The sequence below is a fragment of the Engystomops pustulosus genome, chromosome 3, assembly GCF_040894005.1.
Source record: "Engystomops pustulosus chromosome 3, aEngPut4.maternal, whole genome shotgun sequence".
Lineage (NCBI taxonomy): Eukaryota > Metazoa > Chordata > Amphibia > Anura > Leptodactylidae > Engystomops > Engystomops pustulosus.
Window position 1 is genome coordinate 5,471,482 of NC_092413.1, and position 22,510 is coordinate 5,493,991.

At 49.4% G+C, this 22,510-nt stretch overlaps 1 protein-coding gene across 5 annotated transcripts; it reads left to right on the forward strand.

Moving 5' to 3' along the window:
• Positions 1-9: 9 nt before the first annotated feature.
• DLK2 (delta like non-canonical Notch ligand 2) lies at positions 10-22,510 on the forward strand. Of its 5 annotated transcripts, XR_011853988.1 has the most exons (9): positions 10,238-10,503; positions 14,443-14,801; positions 17,423-17,550; positions 17,629-17,718; positions 18,093-18,156; positions 18,248-18,378; positions 18,672-18,816; positions 20,002-21,485; positions 21,543-22,510. XR_011853988.1 is itself a non-coding variant. In XM_072139824.1 (8 exons), exons 4-8 carry the CDS (start codon positions 17,646-17,648, stop codon positions 20,690-20,692), a joined length of 1,104 nt encoding a protein of 367 aa, XP_071995925.1. In that variant the 5' UTR covers positions 10-119; positions 14,443-14,801; positions 17,423-17,550; positions 17,629-17,645; the 3' UTR covers positions 20,693-22,510. The 5 variants fall into 5 exon arrangements, 4 of the variants coding, with proteins under 4 accessions (XP_071995925.1, XP_071995924.1, XP_071995926.1 ...); XM_072139824.1 differs by lacking the exon at positions 10,238-10,503 and adding an exon at positions 10-119 and having other exon boundaries at positions 20,002-22,510; XM_072139823.1 differs by lacking the exon at positions 10,238-10,503 and adding an exon at positions 128-222 and having other exon boundaries at positions 20,002-22,510.

The following is a 22,510-nucleotide window of genomic DNA, read 5'->3' on the forward strand; positions in this document are numbered from 1 at the left end:
CGCACCCCGAGCCCGTTATAGCCGGAGACTTACAGATATTAAACGTTACCGGGCGACACCTGCTGTGCAGAGGAAGGGAGCCCAGGCGACCAATCAGAGCTCAGCTTATAACACCAGTGGTAAAACCAACCCGAGATTCTGATTGGTCACTGAGTGATACCCGGACTACAACTCCCAGCATATTACATTCAGGGAGACTACAACTCTGAAAGCTGCAGAATAGTGAGTGCAGCTCTGGGGTATAATACAGGATGTAACTCAGGATCAGTACAGGATAAGTAATGTCATGTATGTACACAGTGACTGCACCAGCAGAATAGTGAGTGCAGCTCTGGAGTATAATACAGGATGTAACTCAGGATCAGTACAGGATAAGTAATGTCATGTATGTACACAGTGACTGCACCAGCAGCAGAATAGTGTGTGCAGCTCTGGTGTATAATACAGGATGTAACTCAGGATCAGTACAGGATAAGTAATGTCATGTATGTACACAGTGACTGCACCAGCAGCAGAATAGTGAGTGCAGCTCTGGGGTATAATACAGGATGTAACTCAGGATCAGTACAGGATAAGTAATGTCATGTATGTACACAGTGACTGCACCAGCAGCAGAATAGTGAGTGCAGCTCTGGAGTATAATACAGGATGTAACTCAGGATCAGTACAGGATAAGTAATGTCATGTATGTACACAGTGACTGCACCAGCAGAATAGTGAGTGCAGCTCTGGGGTATAATACAGGATGTAACTCAGGATCAGTACAGGATAAGTAATGTCATGTATGTACACAGTGACTGCACCAGCAGCAGAATAGTGAGTGCAGCTCTGGAGTATAATACAGGATGTAACTCAGGATCAGTACAGGATAAGTAATGTCATGTATGTACACAGTGACTGCACCAGCAGCAGAATAGTGAGTGCAGCTCTGGGGTATAATACAGGATGTAACTCAGGATCAGTACAGGATAAGTAATGTCATGTATGTACACAGTGACTGTACCAGCAGCAGAATAGTGAGTGCAGCTCTGGAGTATAATACAGGATGTAACTCAGGATCAGTACAGGATAAGTAATGTCATGTATGTACACAGTGACTGCACCAGCAGCAGAATAGTGAGTGCAGCTCTGGGGTATAATACAGGATGTAACTCCGGATCAGTACAGGATAAGTAATGTCATGTATGTACACAGTGACTGCACCAGCAGCAGAATAGTGAGTGCAGCTCTGGGGTATAATACAGGATGTAACTCAGGATCAGTACAGGATAAGTAATGTCATGTATGCACACAGTGACTGCACCAGCAGCAGAATAGTGAGTGCAGCTCTGGGGTATAATACAGGATGTAACTCAGGATCAGTACAGGATAAGTAATGTCATGTATGTACACAGTGACTGCACCAGCAGCAGAATAGTGAGTGCAGCTCTGGGGTATAATACAGGATGTAACTCAGGATCAGTACAGGATAAGTAATGTCATGTATGTACACAGTGACTGCACCAGCAGCAGAATAGTGAGTGCAGCTCTGGGGTATAATACAGGATGTAACTCAGGATCAGTACAGGATAAGTAATGTCATGTATGTACACAGTGACTGCACCAGCAGCAGAATAGTGAGTGCAGCTCTGGGTATAATACAGGATGTAACTCAGGATCAGTACAGGATAAGTAATGTCATGTATGTACACAGTGACTGCACTAGCAGCAGAATAGTGAGTACAGCTCTGGGGTATGTACACAGTGATACAGGTTCTGGTTGCGGTTTGGACAGATACATGGGAGAATGTTCTGCAGATACTAGAATTATATGAGAAGGGTCACTTATTTCTAGTCGTTCTACATTAGTTTTATCGAGATACAAGACGGAGATGAGATCTGGTGGTGGACATGGAGGTCTCCTCTGCTGATGGTTACATAGATGCGAGAGGCCATTATGTGACATCATAGGTAAAAAAAACTCAACTATGAGAGACAAAATGAGAAGATAAATCCAGAAAATAACAGTGCGGTCTGTGCTTGGATTGAGTTTGAGCCCCCCCACCCACCCCCACCCCCGGCAGTGTCCATGATGTGGTTGTAGGTTTCTGGCATCCACATGGACGATTTTCCTCCGACATGGCAGCTGTCACATTTTGGGCAACTCTTGTATAGTCTTTACATGGACCTGCGGTGACTGAGATCTGTATACTCATAGTATAATTTATAATATCACAAAATATCTCCAGGATAACCCGTATCATTGGGATTAGAGCCCCGTGGTTTATTAGAGGACACAACAACCTGGAAGCTGTGAGATGCGAGGATTGGCGGTGTTGCCGGTGGTCAGATTTCCCGCAGTCTCTACGGTATCTGATCATTAGGAAAACCCCTTCAACAAACAAGACACACGGAAAGCCCTCTATTAGTAAGGAGTCTCGTGTATCGGGTGTTGTCTTCCTCTTGTCGCCCTTTAGGTCCTGCGTGAAGTCCTAGACCAGTGGTTCTCAACCTGTGGGTCGTGACCCCAGCAGGGGTCGCCTAAAGCCTTTGGAGTCAATAACAAGTCATAGATAATAACCGGGGTGAACAGAAGAGGCGAGGACTGAAAGACGTCCGGAGCCGATCATGATAGACCGTGACATCCAATCAAGAGTGGACTTGACCAGCAATGTCCTCCTTTACTTCTCGAAGGTCTTGCTCTCTCAGTTCCTATGAAAGGCTTCTTCTTACTGGGTCTTCTCTGAGCCACAGATCTTAGGTGGCTTCTTGGTTTCTCTTGGATGATGAAATCCGAATCGTACAATATATGTGTGTCCCTGTGATCCCGCTCCACCAAACTACTACAGACCCTCCCAATGGTTTTCACCCTACACCAGGGTCTAGAGGCTGAAGGCTGATGCCTCTTATATTGGTTCCAGGGTAGATTAAAGCTGGTTTTGGGGCCAAGAGAAACCAAGGCACAAGACAAAATTGGGGCAGCCAGAGCTTGTGAAGAGTAGGTAAGTTGTTCTAGGGCAGACAGCAGAGATGTGAAGTCAGAGGCAAGTTGGGGTCAACACGAGAAATTAGTAGGAACAATTAGGAACCGTCAGCTTGAAGGAATGTAGACCCTTGCAAGAACTGGCATGCTGGGAACCTTTATTGCTCAGGCACCTTCCTATTGGTGAAATTGCCATTTATATTGAGGTGAAAGTAATAGAGAAGGAGTACAGGTGGCTGCAAGCTCCTCGAGAAGAATGGGAGGGGGCAGGTGGGAGGCGATGGTGACAAGACGAAGGCACAGACCACCTCCAGTACATGAAGATGTTTGTCTCCGTGGTACTGCATCACAGAAGGGCAGAATTATTACCACCTGTGTAATACTACCCTACGGAGAGGCAAACTCCCATGTGTTAGAAGGGGTAGAATTTCGCGCCCCCGTGTTACTCCTCTGGAGAGGGAGTGCCATGTGGAGTCTGAAGCTCTTTTCTCTGAGAGATTAGTTCTGAATGCTGAGTTTATTTAAACACGGGGAATGAAATCTTTGGCCATGAGTAATGCGGGCGGGTCACCACTGAGCCCTTTAATTGCTGCAGTGAATTATGTATCCGCGGGGCACGTATTTTACACACGGCCTGGCTTATGTACAAACATGCTGCCAGAGCGGCAACGCGCCAATCTGGAATTACAAGCAAACAAAGCCACCAAGCAGCAGCAGCCCCATGCAAGCTTCACACCTCTTCCATGTTGGACCAGCACTTCCTGGGAGCACCAGCCAGAGGCGCTATCATGCTGGGGTTTCCTCAAATACCTCATTAACATTAATTAGATTATAGTAAAGTCACTGGTGACTCCAAATATAACTTCCCAGACATAAGGAATGGAGGAGTGGACTATTTTTCCGCCGTAGTTGGTTCAGTCACTGACGTATACAATAAGCAATACTGGAGACAACTTTCTTCTATTGGAAGGTCCGAATAATAAACAGAACCGTCCCTCAGAAGTCTCTTACGGGATCGAGACATTGGTTTTAATCAAGCAAAAAAGTTGTGCCAAGCAGCAGCAGGTTGTGGACCCACTGTTTCTCCTAACCGGTGGTCTACTTGAATTTCATCCTTACCTTCTATATAGGACTTGGGTAGACCATCGGGTTCCTATCTATTAAAGTGGTCGCCATGTAGCTTACCGCCAGCCTAGGGCTAAGAAACATTGGTGCAATCCATGGATGGACGTAAGAGTAGTGAGGTAGAAGTGGGTCAACGTAGGCGGAGGACATGCAGAAGCAATAATCAAGCCTGAGGGTGGGGAAAGCAGATGAAATACAAACTCAATGAGGAACCACCAAGCAAATGTGACCGCTGTCACTGGGCCTTGCCTTGATTTAGAAGAGCGCCGCAGCAGACGGAACAAACATCCATTCGGGAAACAGAGTAATGGAGGAATGTGGGCAGCTACAACATTGGTGGCTATGACTATAGAATAGAGAAGTCTCTCTCACGTCTATGCATAAGCAAGAGAATTCTCTTCATCCAACTGCTGCACAACCGACCATAAAGAGTAAATTACCAGTCAGTGGCCACCCACATCTTGTTTAACTTATCTTCTGAGGGGATGGAGGAGAAGAAGTCAACGGACAAGGACCAAGATGGTGGATATGATTCCTGACATCAAGAAGAAACACAGAGACGCAAAAAAATGTTCTGAAATTTCAGAGAATCACGAGTCTATCTAGACGAGAACGGAGTTAATGCTGATAAGGGCGCCCAGCCACCTGAGGGTTAACACGTCTATCCTTTTTCAGAGTTGTGTGGGACTCGCCCAGACTCATTCACGCCCTGGATCACTGCCGAGATATTTTTACTGTATTGATTTTATCAAACGCCAATCAGATTGAGGATCTAAAGAGAGTCGTAGATATAAAGATGGAAAATATAGGGCTACAGCCCCTCCCTCCCTGTCTGAGAAGTCAGCCCCTGGCACACGAGAAGGGCCACACCAAACTATAAAATCCAGTGCCCTATCTGTGAACTTCTTCGGTTCCTTCTCTCCACTAATAGCTCAAGGCTGGTGATACAGGGTCCACAGATGGTGGGTGTATGAATCCTGTCCAAAACTGGAGAAGATTACCCATGAGCATCTGATACCCAGAGTCCTGCCAGTTCCCTTCGGTTATCCACTCCTACGATAAGTCATCTGGTAACCTGGAGTGCGATGATTAGACGTATATCTATTCTGCCCGAATCACTTCCAGGAAAATAACCAAAGAATCCAGTATAACGTGTAGTAGGTTTTAGCGTCTCGAACATGTAGGGACAATAGACGTAATAAACCTTGACAAAGCATCTCAACCTGGAATGATACAGGGAGGGGTCTGATGTTTAATTATAGGCCGTCAATTATTTTGATGTTCAGATGCAGCAAATAGTTGACCCAGTCATGAGATATCGACAACAACACTGGAAACTTTCTACTGACGGAACAAGGTGTAGTATGGCTACTGCTTGCTGTATGAGGTTGTCTATTAGCATTGGGCGCCTCCAACAGCCCATCTGTGTTATGGAGCAGAGCAGAGGATAATGTTGTTCCAGGCGTCCACCTGTCCTGGTCTGGCGTTTGGTTACAGGTCTCTACTGCCGGATCATCAAAGTTTCATGAGTGGAGCGGTGTCCTCTTACTTTCTGCTGTCACAACCTTTGTGTTATGGAAGGAGAATGTTCTGGATGGAAGACAAATGAAATTCGGGAGAACAATGGGTCATGAAGACTCAACATGGAAGCAAAGAAAAACTGCTGATACGGGAGGCTTCTGTATTACCCAAAAAGTAATTTTTCTCATAAATTTATATATATATATAAGTTGGTGGCTTTGATGTGGCCTGAAACGATTGGTTCCCATTAAGGTCCCTTAATCTCAGCTAGAATTAAATATAGCTAAAGACACTTAACTGGAACTTTTATCACCTGATGATTGGAAACTAAAGAATATATATATATAACAGAGCGCCCCTGCTGCTCCGAGGATGTCTGTATTGAGAAGATAGGTGGGCTGCTACTTCGGTAGAGCCGCACCAGGGGTGATACAGTTTACTATTCACTCAAGAGGCAGGAGAACGAGGTCCTGATGATGAGTGGTGAAGATTGCCCTCACATCTCCACTCAAATAGGGTCAATATTTGACACGAGGAGTGTGACCCAGGCCATATGACATTCTGTACAGTCAGTTGGGTGGGAGCTTTATGTTTCTCAGCCTTCCCTGTGCCTCACTACAATATTAGGAACTTAAAGCTGCCCATAGACTGCAACCAAACTCTCTAAAATCCAACATGGCGGATCATCTAGTTGATGGGCTGATGGCTCACATCTTGAATGGAAGAATATGTCCACTAAGATGGAAACAGGTGGCAAAAAGTCAGAATCCGAGTAAAAGTATCCACCATCAATGGTGAGACATGATGGAAGAATCTTATCCCTTCGAGATGAGTATCGTCAATATCTGTGCACCTCTAGAAGATTAGGATGACCTGTTGCCACATATACCAGGACCGGAAGGTTTTGGCTGCTCCCTGGGTCTGGTCTACAGTCTGGCCAATGTGTTGGGGTGCAGCGGTTGTGAAGGTTTTGTCTATGGGTGTCATATATCTCCTGGTAACCAGTTGTAGTCTTGTGTACGGCATGTGACCTGAGGGCGGCCTCCTCCACAATGGTCAGCAACGTAAAAAACAAAAGATCCGATTGACCAATTTCTTATGGCAAAAGCATCGCAACAAAAACATAAAAGACATTGCAGAGATTTTTTTTTTTTTTCGTAATGAGGCGCTAGTCTACCTCCTGGAATGCCGAGGTTAATCCCTGACTTCTGCCACGGCACATTATGGCTATAATTACTTGCATTGGCCACTGGTAAGTGGGAGGTTTAGATTCCAAATTTAGCCCCTGACATCCTAGAATGTGGTGGTTAGTTTCCTTTGTGGCGAGTAATAAGTTAATCCAAGTATTTACAACCCCCCCCCCCCCGAACGTGGCGCTCTCCAGAGAGTTGAGCGAGATTCATCGTCCCCCCTGGACAAGTGTTGACTGATTGTGGTAATGAGTCTGAAAGTCGTCCTCACGACATCTCGTACCCCAACCACGAGACGTCTGGCACTTGACTTGACGACCACAGACATCGGTCAGCGTCAGCTCCTCGTCCTTCATGCTGGAGGTCACCCGTAATCTGGTCCATCGTCTGCAGATTGTCGTCCTATGAGGTGGAGACTTCAAACCATCACAGTTTCTTAAATTAAAAAAAGAAAGACCCCCGGTGACCCCTCTCTCTCTCAGAGTTACATAACAACACGAGAAGTCTTACTGACGTTCCGATGTTTTCATGACGTTTCCTCTTAAAATAAAAATAAAATGTGAAACATCCCGAGGCGACTTCTGTGGGATTAGATGTCCGTCCGGCACGTGTCACAGCTGAGGGCAGCTGCTCCCGCGTCCCCTACTGATCCTGCTATGCAGGTACACAAGGTCATGTACCAGCTGAATCCCCACCCGCACAGTGACCTTCTACGCGTGGCAGACACAGGGGTCACACAGCTGAGGAGACTGCGGGGGGCGGACATACACATAAGCTCTCAGCACTCACTCATTTCTATCTCTACCTCAGCCTAAATCTTGTATCTCCTCCTTATAGTGTGAGCTCCTGTGGTCAGGACTCCTCCCCCTTATAGAATGTAAGCTCCGCCCCCTGTATTTCCTCCTTATAGAGTGTAAGCTCCTGTGGTCAGGACTCCTCCCCTCCTCTTGTATTTCCTCCTTATAGAGTGTAAGCTCCTGTGGTCAGGACTCCTCCCCCCCCCTTGTATCTCCTCCTTATAGAGTGTAAGCTCCTGTGGTCAGGACTCCTCCCCCCCCCCCTTGTATCTCCTCCTTATAGAGTGTAATCTCCTGTGGTCAGGACTCCTCCCCCTCTTGTATCTCCTCCTTATAGAGTGTAAGCTCCTGTGGTCAGGACTCCTCCCCCTCCTGTATCTCCTCCTTATAGAGTGTAAGCTCCTGTGGTCAGGACTCCACCCCCCATCCCCCCCTTTGTATCTCCTCCTTATAGAGTGTAAGCTCCTGTGGTCAGGACTCCTCCCCCTCCTCTTGTGTCTCCTCCTTATAGAGTGTAAGCTCCTGTGGTCAGGACTCCTCCCCCTCCTGTATCTCCTCCTTATAGAGTGTAAGCTCCTGTGGTCAGGACTCCTCCCCCTCCTCTTGTGTCTGGCTGTGCCAGGTGCCCCTACTCTTCCTTCCTGGGTCTCACTATATACATGAGCCAATCACCAATCTGCAGGAATAATTACTGGGGCCTCCATGTTGATGTGATCTGTGGGGTCTTCTTCTTACAGGACTCTGCAGCAGTGCTGGCACCATGTGGGGTATAGGGTGGCCATAGAGCAGCAGTGCTGGCACCATGTGGGGTATAGGGTGGACATAGAGCAGCAGTGCTGGCACCATGTGGGGTATAGGGTGGCCATAGAGCAGCAATGCTGGCACCATGTGGGGTATAGGGTGGGCATAGAGCAGCAGTGCTGGCACCATGTGGGGTATAGGGTGGGCATAGAGCAGGAGTGTTGGCACCATGTGGGGTATGAGATGGGCATAGAGCAGGAGTGCTGGCACCATGTGGGGTATAGGGTGGGCATAGAGCAGCAGTGCTGGCACCATGTGGGGTATAGGGTGGGCATAGAGCAGGAGTGTTGGCACCATGTGGGGTATAGGGTGGGCATAGAGCAGGAGTGTTGGCACCATGTGGGGTATGAGATGGGCATAGAGCAGGAGTGCTGGCACCATGTGGGGTATAGGGTGGGCATAGAGCAGGAGTGCTGGCACCATGTGGGGTATGAGGTGGGCATAGAGCAGGAGTGCTGGCACCATGTGGGGTATAGGGTGGGCATAGAGCAGGAGTGCTGGCACCATGTGGGGTATAGGGTGGGCATAGAGCAGCAGTGCTGGCACCATGTGGGGTATAGGGTGGACATAGAGCAGCAGTGCTGGCACCATGTGGGGTATAGGGTGGGCATAGAGCAGCAGTGCTGGCACCATGTGGGGTATAGGGTGGGCATAGAGCAGGAGTGCTGGCACCATGTGGGGTATAGGGTGGGCATAGAGCAGGAGTGCTGGCACCATGTGGGGTATAGGGTGGACATAGAGCAGCAGTGCTGGCACCATGTGGGGTATGAGGTGGGCATAGAGCAGCAGTGCTGGCACCATGTGGGGTATGAGGTGGGCATAGAGCAGCAGTGCTGGCACCATGTGGGGTATAGGGTGGGCATAGAGCAGCAGTGCTGGCACCATGTGGGGGTACGAGATGGGCATAGAGCATCAGTGCTGGCACCATGTGGGGTATAGGGTGGCCATAGAGCAGCAGTGCTGGCACCATGTGGGGTATAGGGTGGCCATAGAGCAGCAGTGCTGGCACCATGTGGGGTATAGGGTGGGCATAGAGCAGCAGTGCTGGCACCATGTGGGGTATAGGGTGGACATAGAGCAGCAGTGCTGGCACCATGTGGGGTATAGGGTGGACATAGAGCAGCAGTGCCGGCACCATGTGGGGTATAGGGTGGGTATAGAGCAGCAGTGCTGGCACCATGTGGGGTATAGGGTGGGCATAGAGCAGCAGTGCTGGCACCATGTGGGGTATAGGGTGGGCATAGAGCAGCAGTGCTGGCACCATGTGGGGTATAGGGTGGGCATAGAGCAGCAGTGCTGCACCATGTGGGGTATAGGGTGGGCATAGAGCAGGAGTGCTGGCACCATGTGGGGTATAGGGTGGGCATAGAGCAGCAGTGCTGGCACCATGTGGGGGTACGAGATGGGCATAGAGCAGCAGTGCTGGCACCATGTGGGGTATAGGGTGGGCATAGAGCAGCAGTGCTGGCACCATGTGGGGTATAGGGTGGGCATAGAGCAGCAGTGCTGGCACCATGTGGGGTATAGGGTGGACATAGAGCAGCAGTGCTGGCACCATGTGGGGTATAGGGTGGGCATAGAGCAGCAGTGCTGGCACCATGTGGGGGTAATCCTCTTCTCCCTCCATGGCCACCCATTTGCTGCCCCGGTGATGACCGTGAGGGACCTTTCCCTGGCTCAGTCGCCCCGGGGTTTTCCTGCCATCTTCCCGGCTCTGCTATTCCCGAGAAATCCTGGGTATGTGGGGAATGAGGCACTAGCCAAACACAGGCGCACGCCACCCCCTGCCACCCCCTGCTCCCTCTGATCTGCTGTCAAATATAGGGAACAATAGGCTTCTCCAGTTACAGGCTGGGGAGGGGGTCTGACATGTGTCTCCATGTGCTGGTGGGCAGCGCTGGGCACAGGTCTGGGCAGAGTCTATGCTGCAGCTGTCCCATCACTGCCTCCTTGTCTTCGCTCGGGGGATTACAGCAGGGAAGGTGTGTGAGAGTCTGCACAAGTGTCTGCCTGCTCCGCAGATTCCTGCTGCTCCCAGGTGAGGAGGACGGCCGAGCACACCTCCGCTCCACATACCGGGACCTACCCCAGGACCACCAGGACCAAGGTCAGAACCACACGGGGAGGGGGCACAGGAGCTCACACTCTAATCATCTCACATAGCACATAACAGCAGCCCTGTATATAACCGCAATATAGGGTCACTGCCTGTGTATTGTAACATCAACCCTCTGTATAACCGCAATATAGGGTCACTGCCTGTATATAACCGCAATATAGGGTCACTGCCTGTGTATTGTAACATCAACCCTCTGTATAACCGCAATATAGGGTCACTGCCTGTGTATTGTAACAGCAACCCTCTATATAACCGCAATATGGGGTCACATCCTGTGTATTGTAACATCAACCCTGTATATAACCGCAATATAGGGTCACATCCTGTGTATTGTAACAGCAACCCTCTATATAACCGCAATATAGGGTCACATCCTGTGTATTGTAACATCAACCCTCTGTATAACCGCAATATAGGGTCACTGCCTGTGTATTGTAACCTCAACCCTGTATATAACCGCAATATAGGGTCACATCCTGTATATTGTAACATCAACCCTCTATATAACCGCAATATAGGGTCACATCCTGTGTATTGTAACATCAACCCTGTATATAACCGCAATATAGGGTCACATCCTGTATATTGTAACATTAACCCTCTATATAACCGCAATATAGGGTCACATCCTGTGTATTGTAACATCAACCCTGTATATAACCGCAATATAGGGTCACATCCTGTGTATTGTAACATCAACCCTGTATATAACCGCAATATAGGGTCACATCCTGTATATTGTAACATTAACCCTCTATATAACCGCAATATAGGGTCACATCCTGTGTATTGTAACATCAACCCTCTATATAACCGCAATATAGGGTCACATCCTGTGTATTGTAACATCAACCCTGTATATAACCACAATATAGGGTCACATCCTGTGTATTGTAACATCAAACCTCTATATTAGTGTAATAGAGGGTCACATGCTGTATTATTCCCTCTGCCCTTCATATTACAGCAATATAATGTCCATTCTTGTGTATTACAACATCACAATCTCTATATTAGAACAATCTATGGTCACATACCGTAATTCATATAATAACATATCTAACATCATAATCTCATGTCACATCCTGTGTATTATAACATCAACCCTCTGTATTATCGCAATCTCTGATCATATTCTGTGTCATATATTGTCACCTCTCTCCATATTACACCAATATAGGGTCATGCTCTGTGTATTATAATATGGAATCAGTGACGTTATAATACACAGGACGTGACCCTACACTGCTGTAATACGGAGGAGGGGCGATATTATACACAGAATACGATCAGGATGTGACCTTAGATTGTTATATGGAGGTGGTGATGTTAGAACATCCTGTGTATAATAACATCACACAATCCAATGTTATAACAATCTAAGTTTACCTTATGTACATTAGAATAAAAACCGCCTCCTTATTATAACAATCCGATGCCCCATCCTGTGTACTATAACATCTGTACAAGATCCGTATTATCACAATCTCTTATATTCTGTGTATCATTCACTTTACCCTCCTCTATAGCAATATAGGGCCCTGTCCTGTGTATTACAACATCACTATCTCTATATTAGAACAATCTATGGTCACATCCTTCATATAAGAAAATAAGGTCACATGATCTGTCTATAGCAATATAATGTCATATTCTGTGTATTACAACAAAACCACCTCTATATTATATAAAAATATAATAAAGGTCACATCATGTATATTATAACCATCTAAGGTCATGCACTGGGTATTATAGCACTTCTGCCTCCACATTATAAGATGACATCAGAGTCTGAGGTCACATCCTGTCTATTACGACATCACAATTTATATTATTACTGTCTGACGTCTAATGTCCTTCATGTTATTATAATCTAAGGGGATTCTCTCAGTTACCTCAGTATCCGGGTATATCTTCTCTCAGTTACCTCAGTATCCGGGGTATATCTTCTCTCAGTTACCTCAGTATCCAGGGTATATCTTCTCCCAGTTACCTCAGTATCCGGGGTATATCTTCTCTCAGTTACCTCAGTATCCAGGGTATATCTTCTCTCAGTTACTTCAGTATCCTGGGTATATCTTCTCTCAGTTACCTCAGTATCCAGGGTATACCTTCTCCCAGTTACCTCAGTATCCAGGGTATATCTTCTCTCAGTTACCTCAGTATCCGGGGTATATCTTCTCTCAGTTACCTCAGTATCCAGGGTATATCTTCTCCCCGTTACCTCAGTATCCAGGGTATATCTTCTCTCAGTTACCTCAGTATCCGGGGTATATCTTCTCTCAGTTACCTCAGTATCCAGGGTATATCTTCTCTCAGTTACCTCAGTATCCAGGGTATATCTTCTCCCAGTTACCTCAGTATCCAGGGTATATCTTCTCTCAGTTACCTCAGTATCCAGGGTATATCTTCTCTCAGTGACCTCAGTATTCTGGGTATATCTTCTCCCAGTTACCTCAGTATCCGGGGTATATCTTCTCTCAGTTACCTCAGTATCCAGGGTATATCTTCTCTCAGTTACCTCAGTATCCAGGGTATATCTTCTCTCAGTTACCTCCGTATCCGGGGTATATCTTCTCCCAGTTACCTCCGTATCCGGGGTATATCTTCTCCCAGTTACCTCAGTATCCGGGGTATATCTTCTCTCAGTTACCTCAGTATCCGGGGTATATCTTCTCCCAGTTACCTCAGTATCCAGGGTATATCTTCTCTCAGTTACCTCAGTATCCAGGGTATATCTTCTCTCAGTTACCTCAGTATCCAGGGTATATCTTCTCTCAGTTACCTCAGTATCCGGGTATATCTTCTCCCAGTTACCTCAGTATCCGGGGTATATCTTCTCCCCGTTACCTCAGTATCCAGGGTATATCTTCTCCCAGTTACCTCAGTATCCAGGGTATATCTTCTCAGTTACCTCAGTATCCGGGGTATATCTTCTCCCAGTTACCTCAGTATCCGGGGTATATCTTCTCCCCGTTACCTCAGTATCCAGGGTATATCTTCTCCCAGTTACCTCAGTATCCAGGGTATATCTTCTCAGTTACCTCAGTATCCAGGGTATATCTTCTCTCAGTGACCTCAGTATTCTGGGTATATCTTCTCCCAGTTACCTCAGTATCCTGGGTATATCTTCTCCCAGTTACCTCAGTATCCTGGGTATATCTTCTCCCCGTTACCTCAGTATCCAGGGTATATCTTCTCCCAGTTACCTCAGTATCCAGGGTATATCTTCTCAGTTACCTCAGTATCCAGGGTATATCTTCTCCCAGTTACCTCAGTATCCGGGGTATATCTTCTCTCAGTGACCTCAGTATTCTGGGTATATCTTCTCCCAGTTACCTCAGTATCCGGGGTATATCTTCTCTCAGTTACCTCAGTATCCAGGGTATATCTTCTCCCAGTTACCTCAGTATCCTGGGTATATCTTCTCCCCGTTACCTCAGTATCCAGGGTATATCTTCTCCCAGTTACCTCAGTATCCAGGGTATATCTTCTCTCAGTTACCTCAGTATCCAGGGTATATCTTCTCAGTTACCTCAGTATCCAGGGTATATCTTCTCTCAGTGACCTCAGTATTCTGGGTATATCTTCTCCCAGTTACCTCAGTATCCGGGGTATATCTTCTCCCAGTTACCTCAGTATCCAGGGTATATCTTCTCTCAGTTACCTCAGTATCCAGGGTATATCTTCTCCCAGTTACCTCAGTATCCAGGGTATATAATCTCTTAGTTACCTCAGTACTCAGTACCTCTAGCAGTCACCTCAGTATCCAGGGCACATCATTCACCAGTTACCACAATACCTAGGACACATCCTCCACCTGTTACCTCAATCCCCACAGCACATCCTCCATCCGTTCCTCCCATCCCCTAAAAGTTATGCCCTGGTCAATAAAATGTCTAATTTCTAATATTCCATCTCTTTTAGGTTGTGTCTTGTTGGATTCTTGGTCTGGAGTCTAGACTGAAGCCTTGGATTATCTAGAAGCTCTTGGGGATCCTGGTAATGGCAGCCGGGTACCTGACTATGGCTCACATCTCAGCCCATGAGCATGGCCCTTGTGGACAGTATAAAAGGCCCTTCTTTGGAGGCTTCTACTGAATTGGACCAAAACATCCATTAAGACGTTGTCATCTATACACTTCAAGAGGTCACCAGTGGAGACCTAAGGGGGCAAAACCTCACAACTGGGATACTGTGAACTCTCTGTGACTAGGCTCCTCCTTCCCGAGATCATGCAAGGAAGCCCGCCCCCGAGGAGCACAAACTGCTGAGACAAGTGCAAGGTAACCTCATCAGCTTCCACTCCACCCCTCCATCTTCTAATACAGAGGCATAAACCCTCAGACCTCTACCTCATCCTAATATACAGATATCAGCCCCAGACCTCATCCTAATATATAGACATCAGCCCCCAGACCTCCTCCTCCTCCTAATACACAGATATCAGCCCCCAGACCTCCTCCTAATACACAGATATCAGCCCCCACTCCTATAAATCATGACGCCCCTCTGCATCATCTCCTATACATTATGATGCCCCACTGCCCTCGCTCCTATACATTATGAAGCCCCTCTGCCCTCGCTCCTATACATCATGATGCCCCTCTGCTCTCACTCCTATACATCATGATGCCCCTCTGCTCTCACTCCTATACATCATGATGCCCCTCTGCCCTCGCTCCTATACATTATGAAGCCCCTCTGCCCTCGCTCCTATACATCATGATGCCCCTCTGCTCTCACTCCTATACATCATGATGCCCCTCTGCCCTCGCTCCTATACATCATGATGCCCCTCTGCTCTCACTCCTATACATCATGATGCCCCTTTGCCCTCGCTCCTATACATTATGATGCCCCTCTGCCCTTGCTCTTATACATGATGCCCCTTTGCCCTCGCACCTATACATTATAATGCCCCTCTTACTCGCTCCAATACATTATGATGCCCCTCTGCCCTCGCTCCTATACACTATGATGCCCCTCTGCCCTCGCTCCTATACACTATGATGCCCCTTTGCCCTCGCACCTATACATTATAATGCCCCTCTTACTCGCTCCAATACATTATGATGCCCCTCTGCCCTCGCTCCTATACACTATGATGCCCCTCTGCCCTCGCTCCTATACACTATGATGCCCCTTTGCCCTCGCACCTATACATTATAATGCCCCTCTTACTCGCTCCAATACATTATGATGCCCCTCTGCCCTTGCTCCTATACATGATGCCCCTCTGCCCTCGCTCCTATACACTATGATGCCCCTCTGCCCTCACTCCTATACATCATGATGCCCCTTTGCCCTCGCTCCTATACATCATGATGCCCCTATGTAACTGGACACCCTAGGTTATAGGCATAGGTTATAGGTATACACATGTATACTGCTTGTACATGTATATACTGCTTGTACACGTGTTTATGTAGTGTTTGCACCAGTACAATACTGTGCACGTAGAGGAGCATTCTGGTCCGTATTCTCACCAGCCGTCACATTAGCGTCAGAAGTCTGAAATAATTGCGTTGCACGCTCGTTCAACTGAGTGCACCAGAAAAAACCTGGATTCATTGACCATCAGCCAGTGTGACCTCCTGTATAACAGCAGAAGTTCTGGCTGCTGCTGGTCTGGAGCATCAGGAGGAGACATACAGCAGGGCCACATTTATTAATAGTGAGGCTGTGTGTACTACATGGGGTTTGCCTCGCTATCCTCCAGAGACATGCGGGCCAGAGCACCCTGCGAGCGCCCAAAGTGCGTGAACTGAGGTTTTTCTGGAACTCTCCTTTATGTGTACAGTACAGAGCAGCCGCCACACAAGACTGGCGCAAACTCTTCATAAATACATGTGCCCCGCTGTCTCCTCCATCAATCTGGGAAGATTATAAGGAAATCTCCGGACAATCTCACATCCATCAGGACAGAACTTGTCCCACGTGGTACCCGGGGGAGATCTGCTGTGTGAGATCCCGTATTATATCCAGCAGATGTTTTATATTGTGTCCTGACACATAATACCAGAGAATTCACAGGGGGGCACTTACTTTTGCTTAGGACTGTGCATGTGACACGTGGTGGCAGGGCCTGGCATCCTCTGTCATCGTATAATGACCTCTTTGCTGTCAGCACTGGCAGGGGGGACGCCCCTGGGGACCTGGTGATCTGTCATTAGCACGTCCAGGTATGTGGTGTCCCAGGGACGGGCACAACCCGCTGACAGATCACAATGAAAAGCTTCCACCTCACAAACATCCTCCGCCCTGACCCAGAGGCACGTACTGGCCCATTATAGTACATACATACAGCGCCTGGATCTACAGCGTCCATACCAATAGTGCCAAACTAATTTTGGGGTTTTTTTTGGGTGAGGAGACGGATCCTCCGAGACTCCAATACGCCCTTTAGCTTTCCGTAACATAAAAAGCAGCATCTCCCTTCTAGAACATCTCCACACTGCGCCCCTAAAAATACAGTTCACCTGGATAACAACTATGTCCCACACTGTGCTCCAAAATTCTATCTAGGTCCTTCACATGTATCGTATATATCCCCCTTATGACACAGCGTAGCCCATGAATACATTTTAGAGCATCCCTTAAATAATGGGGCACTGGGTGCTGCATCTTTTATTATAATTCATTATGTAATAAATTGTGATCGGGTCATTATTGTTTTTGGAGTCTATTCTATTCAGGACTTGAGGTCGTGGACATCTTGACTGGGTCCCTGGGTACCACTGTTACTGGCCCGATGGTGGCCCTGCCTTCACCCCCATAAATCTCCTCATCATGGGGGTCAGCAATCACCACTACCCCTAATCCCAGACGTCTGCCCCGGGGGAGGGAGACCTTACATCCCATGGATCTTGAATAACTCTCTCCTCTTCTCTGTTCTGATCCTCAGGGAGGCCTGGGATGTCTGTGCATTGGGATCCATAACCCTCTGACCCAGCTGTGCCCCCCCAGGATGGGGCCCTCCCTGCACGTCTTACCCTAATCTTCAGGACAGTCACACGTGTCCTTCCACTGAAGGTAAGGGCCAATGTTCTATGTCCGCCACATGTGATGGTCGGGGGTCCTTGTTCTGACTGTTGTTCCCCCCCGGTGCAGACCCTGCAGTGCTGACCATGCTCTGGTGCCCTCCACTCCTGCTCTCCGCCTTGTGTTGGGTCCTGATCCTGTCCAAGTCTCCAGTAACAGGTGATTATCCGCTACATCTCGGCATAAAATCTTTGCTCCAGTCTATTTGCAATATTTTTGAACTTTTTAAGTCTCCAGTCACATCCAAGTCTGCAGCGACAATCCTGCTGCTTAAAATCTTCCTGCAGTGATCACCAACAAAATAGGTGACTGCAGCTCTGGATGTGACTGGAGGGTTTTTGGATGCACTTTCGCTGGATATTTTGTCCCCTTCTCCCCCTTTCCCTCTTGTACGATGCATCAGGGACCCCTACAGGTCATGTGGAGGTACTGCGCCTGATCAGGGTTGCTGCTTTTCACATCCTAATTCTGTTCTGTAAATTTTGGTGTCACTGTGAGGTCAGAGGTCACACGGTGTTTTTGTCCCCTTGCAGCTGACGAGTGTGCGGAGCGCTGTGACCTGTACCACGGACACTGTGACGAGGACCACGTGTGCAGGTGAGTGCAGGGACACGTTGCACTATATTCCCCTCTGTACAGGCTGGGGGTGCACTGGGGTTATTTGACTCTCGGTGTTTATTTTCGGCAGGTGTGACCCCGGTTGGGACGGTCCATTCTGTGAAGACTGTGTGAGGATGCCCGGCTGTATCCACGGCGTGTGCCACCAGCCCTGGCAGTGCATGTGTCTGAGCGGCTGGGCCGGCAAGTTCTGTGACAAGGGTGAGGTCAATGTCCTTATAATGTTCAGGTTATAACGGAGGCTGATGATGTCATCACATCCGATACGACTCACTGGTCCCAGATGCTTGACTTACTATGACTCAGCGCCATGGGCTTTAGTGTAGCAGGGTGTAGGCTGGACCATTACATCACTAAACTCCTCCTATCGGACTCTTGTGTTTGGGAGAAGTCACATGACCCTATATTACTATTGTAACTCTGCCGGATGCTGCACCGGTCTCTATGAGAGTCAGTAGTCATCCTCCTCCTCACTATTACATTCATCTCCGTAGATCTGCACATCTGTGAGCGCTCCGACCCCTGCCAGAATGGGGCAGAATGTGTCATCACCCCAGAGGGCGACTACTCCTGCACCTGCCCCCAATCCTTCCATGGCAAGAACTGTGAATTCAAGATCGGACCCTGCGAAACAGAAGGGTAAGAGAACCAGTAGGTAGCTGGCGATCCATCATCTATAGTGGTGCAGATAGGTGTCGTGATCAATGTAGACCAGTGCCAAGAGATTGGTCCAGTAGAGAAGTGCAGACTGGTGCCAGGGTCATCCCGCTAATTACTAGAGCAGCGCCAGGATCAGTCTATTAGAGCAGTGCCAGGATCGGACCACTATCTCAGAACTGGTTTACTAGACTATTGCCAGGATCGGCCCATTAGAGCAGTGCCAGGATCGGCCCATTAGAGCAGTACCAGGATTAGACCATTAGAGCAGTGCCAGGATCGGCCCATTAGAGCAGTGCCAGGATCGGCCCATTAGAGCAGTGCCAGGATTGGACCATTAGAGCAGTGCCAGGATTGGACCATTAGAGCAGTGCCAGGATCGGCCCATTAGAGCAGTGCCAGGATCGGCCCATTAGAGCAGTGCCAGGATCGGCCCATTAGAGCAGTGCCAGGATCGGCCCATTAGAGCAGTGCCAGGATCGGCCCATTAGAGCAGTGCCAGGATCGGCCCATTAGAGCAGTGCCAGGATCGGCCCATTAGAGCAGTGCCAGGATCGGCCCATTAGAGCAGTGCCAGGATCGGCCCATTAGAGCAGTGCCAGGATCGGCCCATTAGAGCAGTGCCAGGATCGGCCCATTAGAGCAGTGCCAGGATCGGACCATTAGAGCAGTGCCAGGATCGGACCATTAGAGCAGTACCAGGATTAGACCATTAGAGCAGTGCCAGGATCGGCCCATTAGAGCAGTACCAGGATTAGACCATTAGAGCAGTGCCAGGATCGGCCCATTAGAGCAGTGCCAGGATCGGCCCATTAGAGCAGTGCCAGGATCGGCCCATTAGAGCAGTGCCAGGATCGGACCATTAGAGCAGTGCCAGGATTGGACCATTAGAGCAGTGCCAGGATCGGCCCATTAGAGCAGTGCCAGGATCGGCCCATTAGAGCAGTGCCAGGATTGGACCATTATCTCTGAACTGGTTTACTAGATCACCTGACCATTGCCAGGATAAGTCCACTACAGCAGTGCCAGGGTCGGCCCACTATATCAGGCCTGGATCGGTCAGAACTGATACACTTAGCTGGTGTCAGGTCAGAGCAGACCAGCACCAGGATGGGTCCGATGTGTTTCCAGTATGAGGGATGGTAACAATGTTCTGCTCTCCTTCAGGTTTCCATGCCAGAATGGTGGGAGCTGCCAGGATGATGGGGGCTACGCAGAGACCTTCACGTGCCGCTGTTTGGCCGGTTTCGTGGGCCGGCTGTGCGAGACGGATGTGGATGACTGCCTGATGCGCCCGTGCGCTAATGGGGCCACCTGTATAGACGGGGTGAACCGCTTCTCATGTGAGTGCCCCCACGGCTTCCAGGGACGATTCTGCACCGTCAACATGGATGACTGCGCCGGGCAGCCGTGCCACAACGGAGGGAAGTGCTACGACCGGGTGGGAGACTACGAGTGTTACTGTCCCAATGGATTTACTGGGAAATCCTGTGAGATTCCGGTCCCCAAACCCACATGGGAATATGAGACTGGCACGTCGGCCCTGGAGCGGGTGCCCTCAGTCCCTCCCAGGACAGTCACTAGCACCAGGCTCTCCGAGAAGCCCGGACACTTCAAGATCTCCGTGAAGGAGGTGGTGACTCAGAGGGAACACGGACTCAGCGAGATGCAGGTGGTCACCATCGCCGTCCTCGGAGTCATTACAGTCCTGGTCATTGTCCTCACTGTCTTACTGGTCCTGAGACACCGGAACCAAGGAACCACATGTTGGTGTCAACAGTCCCCACCAGACACCAAGACTCAGTACCACCAGTGTCAGGGGGCGTTACCGGAGCACGGGAAGACCACCGAGCTATGAGCACACACAGAGGAGATGCTCGGGCTCTAGAGGTGACTACAAGATGATGGGGGGAGGCGAGAAACGCCCCGATTTATACCAAGAACCTTCATGTACCGCATGGGTGGGCTCTGCAGGGTCACATGACCGGAGTGTCCCGCCCCCTGCCTATGCTAACAGCCACATGTAGCCACATCTGATCCACAAGACAACAACTTCCTGGAGGATCAAAGTGGACGGCACCAGACCCCAAACCCGTCCTTGGACATGAAGCCTCCTGATCCGGTCTGGACTCTGAGTAGATCAGAACCGATTGTTACCCTGACACATTGTTATGTATTCACAGCCCGTCCTGGTGTAAATTCTAGAGTTCTATCTATGAACAAGGAAGCTCAGGATGAGCAGAGCTACAAGCCCTTCACAAAGGAGAGAATGCTGTGTAATATGAAAGGGGCGCCCCCTACAGGCTGTGGGCAGAATGACAAGGAGGTCCGGGATTATACCAGGAGGGCGCCCCCTACAGGCTGTGATACTGGGGGCAGAATGACAAGGAGGTCCAGGATTATACCAGGAGGGCGCCCCCTACAGGCTGTGATACTGGGGGCAGAATGACAAGGAGGTCCAGGATTATACCAGGAGGGCGCCCCCTACAGGCTGTGATACTGGGGGCAGAATGACAAGGAGGTCCAGGATTATACCAGGAGGGCGCCCCCTACAGGCTGTGATGCTGGGGGCAGAATGACAAGGAGGTCCGGGATTATACCAGGAGGGCGCCCCCTACAGGCTGTGATACTGGGGGCAGAATGACAAGGAGGTCCAGGATTATACCAGGAGGGCGCCCCCTACAGGCTGTGGGCAGAATGACAAGGAGGTCCGGGATTATACCAGGAGGGCGCCCCCTACAGGCTGTGATACTGGGGGCAGAATGACAAGGAGGTCCAGGATTATACCAGGAGGGCGCCCCCTACAGGCTGTGATACTGGGGGCAGAATGACAAGGAGGTCCGGGATTATACCAGGAGGGCGCCCCCTACAGGCTGTGGGCAGAATGACAAGGAGGTCCGGGATTATACCAGGAGGGCGCCCCCTACAGGCTGTGATACTGGGGGCAGAATGACAAGGAGGTCCGGGATTATACCAGGAGGGCGCCCCCTACAGGCTGTGATACTGGGGGCAGAAGGACAAGGAGGTCCAGGATTATACCAGGAGGGCGCCCCCTACAGGCTGTGATACTGGGGGCAGAATGACAAGGAGGTCCGGGATTATACCAGGAGGGCGCCCCCTACAGGCTGTGATACTGGGGGCAGAATGACAAGGAGGTCCAGGATTATACCAGGAGGGCGCCCCCTACAGGCTGTGATACTGGGGGCAGAATGACAAGGAGGTCCAGGATTATACCAGGAGGGCGCCCCCTACAGGCTGTGATACTGGGGGCAGAATGACAAGGAGGTCCAGGATTATACCAGGAGGGCGCCCCCTACAGGCTGTGATACTGGGGGCAGAATGACAAGGAGGTCCAGGATTATACCAGGAGGGCGCCCCCTACAGGCTGTGATACTGGGGGCAGAATGACAAGGAGGTCCAGGATTATACCAGGAGGGCGCCCCCTACAGGCTGTGATACTGGGGGCAGAATGACAAGGAGGTCCGGGATTATACCAGGAGGGCGCCCCCTACAGGCTGTGATACTGGGGGCAGAATGACAAGGAGGTCCAGGATTATACCAGGAGGGCGCCCCCTACAGGCTGTGATGCTATGGATGCTCAGAGCTATGGAGGACGTTCACTATAAGCTGAGGGCGATACCGGACCTGGACCCAGAGATGTGAATATTATATATAA